General features: G+C 49.9%; 1 protein-coding gene across 1 annotated transcript; it reads left to right on the top strand.

Annotated features, from left to right (window-relative positions):
- The first annotated feature begins 909 nt into the window (after nucleotides 1-909).
- On the top strand, nucleotides 910-2,819 carry LOC122009859 (probably inactive leucine-rich repeat receptor-like protein kinase IMK2). The gene is made up of 2 exons (XM_042566172.1): nucleotides 910-2,319; nucleotides 2,671-2,819. Exon 1 carries the CDS (start codon nucleotides 1,113-1,115, stop codon nucleotides 2,304-2,306), a length of 1,194 nt encoding a protein of 397 aa, XP_042422106.1. The 5' UTR covers nucleotides 910-1,112; the 3' UTR covers nucleotides 2,307-2,319; nucleotides 2,671-2,819.
- Nucleotides 2,820-7,415: the final 4,596 nt, after the last annotated feature.

The following is a 7,415-nucleotide window of genomic DNA, read 5'->3' as shown; positions in this document are numbered from 1 at the left end:
AGGAAAGATTTAAGAAAATCTAATATCTATCATATGTCTATGTCTTAAAATCATAATCCTATTCATACAATGATATATATTTTTAATTTAAAAATATATATAATCTATTAAATTTCTACATATACAATTCCATATCAATTATTTAATATTTAAAAAATTTTTAATTCAATTGATCATTTTATTATATCCTCTGTACAAATTTAAAATTCTAAAATAACTTGCTTGAATGGCTCTTCATTAAAATGAGTTGATGGAAATTCGAGTCAAATTCAGCTTCTTTATTGACGCTTGGACTGCAATGCAAGTCGGTCGAGTTCATACTACTCTTGTTACTACTCATGATGCAAGTCTGCCTATGAATGAACCTTTGTTGATTACTCGTTGCCTATCGTTACAAATTGTTACGATTCTGCGTACTGTACGCCAAGTTGTATATTTCTTACTGACACGTTGCGTTAATAAATAATCCCTTCTTCCGTTCTGTCTATATTTCGTAAAAAAGTCGTCGTCAAAAACAAATTCAGTAATCATGCGGTCTGTGCGCTCCAACATTCCAGTCGACTGGCCCGAGCTGATCGAACGTGACAGTACCCTGTAGCCAAACTCAGCACAATTTAGGTAGCTGCGAACTTTATTAAACATTTTAATGAACAAACATTTTAATGAGCACTTTGGAGTGGAGTGTCCAGCAGACATGGACAGCAGAAAAACTGAAAAATAAGGCAGAAGTCCCACCAAAGGTGTCAGTTTGAATCCAACCAAGCCCAACCTAACAAAGTCCAACCCAACTAACCTTCAATTCCAATCAACCCAATACCCTGAGGTTGACCGACAGCTTCCTTCCCACCCCCCGCTAACATTATAATTATGAGCAATAATAAACACGCGGCAGAATGCGATGACTCAAGTGCCTTTTCCCTTTTTTTTTTTCGTTCCTGACCTGCACAAAGGCAAAAGCTGCTACCATCCTTCCTTTCTTTTTCTTCCCTTCTCTTTCAAGCCTCTCCCTTTCCTTGGCCATTACTCTTCTCTTCCCTTCTACCGTTTTCGCTTTAATCAATTCCGTCACTTCTTCCCTCCACTACTTCACAATTCCTTCCTCTTTCGGAACCATGCAGGAAACGGACGCTAAGCTCCAACTGCTGCTGCTGCTGCTGCAAGTCTTCGTGGTCTCCGCCACTTTGCACCCGGCCGACTACTTGGCCTTGCAGTCTCTCCGCGCCTCCCTCTCCGACCTCCCAGGTTCCTCCTTCTTCCTCGCCTGGGACTTCACCGCCGACCCTTGCTCCTTCCCCGGCGTCCTCTGCTCCGCCGATCGCGTCGTCGCCATCTCCCTCGGCGACCCCCGAGCCCGTTCCCCTGGCCTAACCGGCCGCCTCCCCTCCTCCCTCTTCCGCCTTTCCGCCCTCGCCGAGCTCTCTCTCGTCCCCGGCCTTGTTGCCGGCCCCATCCCAGCTGCCCTCCCCCCCGGCCTCCGCTTCCTCGCCCTCGCAGGGAACCTCCTCTCTGGCCGACTCCAACCCTCCCTCACTGTTCTCCGCCGTCTCCGCACCCTCGACCTCAGCGCCAACCGCCTCTCCGGCCCCCTCCCCGCATCCCTCCTCCGTCTTCCTGAGCTCCGAACCCTCATCCTCTCTGGCAACCGCCTTTCCGGGTCCATTCCCGTCGGCGTATCCGCTCCACTCCTCCGCCTAGACCTCCACGGAAACGTCCTCACTGGCTTCCTCCCGTTTCTTCCCTATTCCCTCATCTACCTCTCCCTCGCCTCCAACCAACTCTCCGGACGGGTCGACCGAGTCCTTCTCCGGCTCAGCCAGCTACGATTCCTCGACCTAAGCGTGAACCAGTTCTCCGGCCCCCTTCCAGGAGGTCTATTCGCCTTTGCCATATCAACCCTGCGGCTGCAGCGGAACCAGTTCTGCGGCCCGGTCCGGCCGTCGGGACCGCTGGCGGTGGATGGCGCTACAATCGACCTGAGCTACAACCGATTGACGGGCGCTGTTCCAGCAGAGCTTGCCCAGGCAGGCAGGCTCTACCTCGACTTCAACCGGTTCACAGGGCGGGTGCCGGTGGTGCTGGTGGACCGTTTGGTGGCGGGGCAGATGCGACTACTCTACCTGCAGCACAACTTCCTGACGGGGTTCGACATTGGGGCGGCTGTGCCGGCAGGCACGTCACTGTGTCTGGAGTACAATTGCGTGGCGCCACCACCCAGCTCGCGGTCGTGCGCGCGCGACGCCGTGCCTCCGAGAATGAGACCCCCAGAGCAATGTGCCGCCATAAGGAAGAAGAAGAAATCGAATTAAAGGGGAATGCCAGGTAACATCGCCCGTTTTGGAGATTCTTTTTGATCGAATTTCTTCTCTCTCAAAAGAGTGTTCCATGACTTTGTTGTGGATAGGGACCGCATTGAAACTCCGTACACATTATATTCACGTAATGATGTAAATTAGCACCTTTGATTTTTCCCACTAGGCATCTCCAAAATCATCCGCAACATGCAATCTCCACTCTGTTCATCGAAATTGTAAATAATGTCTAGTTTCAAGCAACTTAAACTCTAAGACAGATGAATGGCCTGTGGTTCTCAAGCATTTTATTTGTAGAATTCGGTGACCACCTTCCACTTCAGTCGTGTTGACGACAAAACAACTAATTTCACTGACCCAGGAACAGATCATTGAACTACTGAAGCAGTTTTGAGGAAGAGTTTTGAGTTCATACACATTGAACTGTCTGTCACCCTCATCGTAGATGCAATACAAGAACTGAAGCAGGTTTTTGTTCCCTTGATTTAGCTCTCTTCTTGTTTTTCTTTCTGTGGTTAGTTGGAACAAAAGTCATTCTATCTTTTGATGATTAATCCTGTTTTGATGATTGATCCTGTCTAAAATTGATTAAAATTGATAGAGATGATATATTGGGTAGGTGGCTTTATTGTTGATCGAGAGAAGACTTTTAACAAGAGATAGGGTTTGCAAATTGGAGTGAAGAGGGGTTCTTCTTCCTCTCTACACACCAAAGAGAGCAAAAAATGTCAGAGTGCACGAAATCAGGAGAGGGATTCCTGGTGTATGCTTTCCGACGCCAAACGGAAAGATGAAAGATGTGTGTAGTAGAGCCTAGAATATTGTGTGTAACTTAATGTAATATCGCGTATGATCTCGTCCGGAAGCTGAGTCGGATGAAGGAGGGTCTTGTTGTGCTAAAAGTTGACGGAAAGTCGTTGAGATGCTAAATCAGCGGGGTACCCCTTGGACCAGTTCGCACGGGCGGTTCTCCGGAGAAAAATGATCAGGATGATGACGCTATTGATCTGCACACACTCAGACGAGTCCCACGGTCGTTAAAGACCAGAAACCAGTGAAAAAGTCTCCGGGTCAGGCCCTCCGACGCTCAAGTCAGGTACTTTCCCTAGAAATCACAGAAAAAGCACGAAAAGTAAAAGACTGGTAAGAAATGACGAGTGAGCGTAACTACGTAAGGGACAAAGCATCTCTTTTTATACTGCAACTGAGGCTTCTGGAACTTGACGAATGTCAGGGAATGTCGGATGTCAGGTTCTGTCTGGCGGTGGTCGACACGTGGCTTTCTTTTATCGGCTGGCGGAGGAACCAAGAGGAGTATGAGCCTCTCACCGTTAGAATATTCCCTGACATGTGATGATTGTTCTCTGACAGGTGGTTACGATTCCTTGCAGGTCTATTTGTCATGTAGTGTCTGGCCTCCTGACCCACCTTCGTCTGCGTCATTCGAAGCCTGTACAACTCGACGACCTGCTGATTCCTGACCCGCATTTGCTTATTGCTATCCAGGGCATGTACATTCCGATCCGCACGCTGGGTCTGATTCTCGACCTGTATATGTCCGCTGTTATCCATGGTATAAACATCCCGACCTGCACGCTGGATCGACTCCCTGACTTACGTCTGTCCGCTATTATCTATGGTATGAACGTCTCGACCTGCACGTTGGGTCGGTCCGCCGACCCATATCTGTCTGCTGTTATCCATGGCATGAGCGTTTCGACCTGCACGCTGGGTCTGTCTGCCGATCCACATGTGTCTGCTTTTATCCAGGGCATGAGCGTTCCGACCTGCACGCTGGGTCTGTCCACCGACCCACATGTGTCTGCTTTTATCCAGGGCATGAGCGTTCCGACCTGCATGCTGGGTCTGACTCCCGACCCGCATCTGTCTGCTTTTATCCAGGGCATGATCGTTCCGACCTGCACGCTAGGTCTGACTCCCGACCCGCATCTGTCTGCTTTTATCCAGGGCATGATCGTTCTGACCCGCACGCTGGGTCTGTCCGCCGACCCACATGTGTCTGCTTTTATCCATGGCATGAGCGTTCCGACCTGCATGCTGGGTCTGATTCCCGACCCACATCTGTCTGCTTTTATCCAGGGCATGATCGTTCCGACCTGCACGCTGGGTCTGACTCCCGACCCACATCTGTGTGCTTTTATTCAGGGCATGTATGTCCCGACCTGCACGTTGGGTCTGTCCGCCGACCCACATCTGATTATTGTTATTCAAGGTATGTATGTCCCGACCTACACGTTGGGTCTGTAAGCAGACCTGCCGGTAGTCTCCATCTTTAGATGTACTTGGCCCACGAACCCATTTATTACTTGCTATTAGGGCTAGGTCTTATAATTTCTCTCCTTTAACTTAAGCCCTATAGGTTGTACTTTTGACCTCCCCACTGTTCCTATCAGCCCGACAGTTGACCGACCATGTTGGCTTGACTTTTGACCTTCTTGACCTCCTCGTCAGCTGGACTGTTGACCGGCCACGTTGTCCTGACTTCTGACCTTCTTGTCCTCCTCGTCAGTTGGACTGTTGACCGACCACGTTGGCCTGACTTCTGACCCTCTTGACCTCCTCGTCAGCTGGACTGTTGACCGACCACGTTGGCCTGACTTCTGACCCTCTTGACCTCCTCGTCAGCTGGACTGTTGACCGGCTACGTTAGCCTGACTTCGAGCCACATCATCTTATCGACCCCACAAAATACGCACCGTATCACAAGCCTCCCTCTTAAGTCTAGTCGAATGAGGCTCTAATCCGACTAACTAGACACTAGTGTCCTGACTACTTGATTTGGCTCGTATCTCCTTTGCCGACCTATCTAGCCTCCAATAGACCTGTGCGATTGCTGAGCGACCTTCTTGCTCTCACTGACTCTTCGACTTCCAAGTCTGGTCTGTCTTAACTTCTACACTGGTTTTCAAGTGTCTCCTCAAGTTCCGAGGGAGTCCCTTCACCTTCTTCTTCTATATAAAAGGTTTGAAGCGCTTCACCCTTTCTATACACACTCTTTATACCGGCTCCTTACCTTGTTCATGGAATCCCCCGAGTTGTCTGCTCTACATCGCCGGCTGGCTTTTACCAAGAAGGCTTTACATGATATGACTTGGAGCCGGGATCTACAGACTTCCCTTTGCAGGGAACTGGAAGAGCTATGGCGAGCAGCCAAATGCAGGACCCGGGCAGAAACGACCCTGAAGATGAAAGCGCAAGTAGACTTTCACGCTCAACTCCATCATATCCTCTATCTGAAGCTGAAGCACGAGGATGAGGTGACGTCTTTGAATGAGGAGAATCGACTACAAAACGCCACCATTGATCAACTGCGGGCCACCCTTGATCGTGTCCAGATAGAGCTGGCTCAAGCGGAGAACTCGCTTAGAGGAAGGACCTCCAGTGCCTGGGTCCGATAGCAATTGAGAGCGCTATTAAATGTTCCTTTTTATGAATCTCTCTTTATGAAATGAAGCCTATTTTCTTCTCTATAACTGTATTCCTTCCTTCTAGTGTCTGTGTTTGTATCGCTATAAAACACCTGCATTCTTTTAACCTTTCTAGAAACATAACAAAAGCACTTTGCGTACCTCGCTTTCTTCTTACCCCTTGCCAACATAGTAGTAAGCAGCGGTCTGTATCACCCGAGAAAGTGCTTGAGTCAACCGGGAAGGTTGTTGGGCGTGAGAGCAATGCTCACTTATAACTCGCGCTAAGGCGAGAGTCTGGGACAGCTGACCGAGCAGTTCGGTCGTTGGGCGTGAGAGCAGAGCTCACTTATAACTTGCACTGGGGCAAGAGTCTGGGACAGCCGACCAAGCAACTCGGTCGTTGGGCATGAGAGCAGAGCTCACTTATAACTTGCACTGGAGCAAGAGTCTGGAACAACCGACCGAGCAGCTCGGTCGTTGGGCGTGAGAGCAGGGCTCACTTATAACTTGCACTGGGGCAAGAGTCTGGGACACCAACCGAGAGGTCGTTGGGTGTGAGAGCAAGCTCACTTATAACTTGCACTAGGAAGAGAGTCTGGCATACCGACCGGGAGGTTATTGGTCGTGAGAGCAGACTCACTTATAACTCGCGCTGGGGCAAGAGTCTCGAAGCGTGAGAGCAAATTCACTTATAACTTACACTGGGGCAAGAGTCTGGAGGCGTGAGAGCATGCTCACTTATAACTCACGCTGGGGCGGGAGTCTATAATACCAACCAGGAGGTCATTGGTCGTGAGAACAGACTCACTTATAACTCGCACTGGGACGAGAGTCTGGAATACCAACCCGGAGGTCGTTGGTCGTGAGAGAAAACTCACTTATAACTCGCTCTGGGAAGAGAGTCTAGAAGAGGTCGTTGGGCGTGAGAGCAGAGCTCACTTATAACTTGCACTGGGGCAAGAGTCTAGAACAGCCGACCGAGCAGCTCGGTCGTTGGACGTGAGAGTAGAGCTCACTTATAACTTGCACTGGGGCAAGAGTCTGGAACAGCCGACCGAGCAGCTCGGTCGTTGGGCGTGAGAGCATGGCAAGAGTCTGGAACAGCCGACCGAGCAGCTCGGTCGTTGGGCGTGAGAGCAGAGCTCACTTATAACTTGCACTAGGGAAAGAGTCTGGGACAGCCGACCGAGCAGCTCGGTTGTTGGGCGTAAGAGCAGAGCTCACTTATAACTTGCATTGGGGCAAGAGTCTGGGACAGCCGACCGAGCAGGAGCTCTCCTGATCCAGATAAATGTTGCCAACCTGCGGATCGATCCACCAACCAGGACACACGTAGCCGACCTGGGGGTCTAACTCTCGATCCGAATATAGGCTTCCGATCTGAGGGTCGAACTCCCGACCCGGAATCGTCCGAAGAGCTTCGACTTCGTTTGTCATCAAGAAACATATTATTAGTGGTGCTGTGGGGATAGCCATATTAACACCTTACTTAGCCTTGGCCCTGCTGTATTTGAATTTCTTTCCCGCTACTTTTCTTCCATGGTTCCCTAGAAAAGCGTGGGGTAAGCGTTTCCGTACGCTTGCTTCATATCATGATTTCCTTATCACGTCCATCATTAATACGGCTCCTAGGAGGTCGACACCTGTCCTCTGCCTTTATTGCTTATGCAGAGTG

This window comes from Zingiber officinale, chromosome 8A, assembly GCF_018446385.1.
Source record: "Zingiber officinale cultivar Zhangliang chromosome 8A, Zo_v1.1, whole genome shotgun sequence".
Taxonomy (NCBI): domain Eukaryota; kingdom Viridiplantae; phylum Streptophyta; class Magnoliopsida; order Zingiberales; family Zingiberaceae; genus Zingiber; species Zingiber officinale.
The sequence above is the reverse complement of the archived record's forward strand: the minus strand, read 5'-3'. Positions and strand labels throughout refer to the sequence as shown.

Bases quoted from the DNA above. Each gene is read 5' to 3' on its own strand.
- LOC122009859 (XM_042566172.1), top strand. From the start codon at position 1,113: ATGCAGGAAACGGACGCTAAGCTCCAACTGCTGCTGCTGCTGCTGCAA.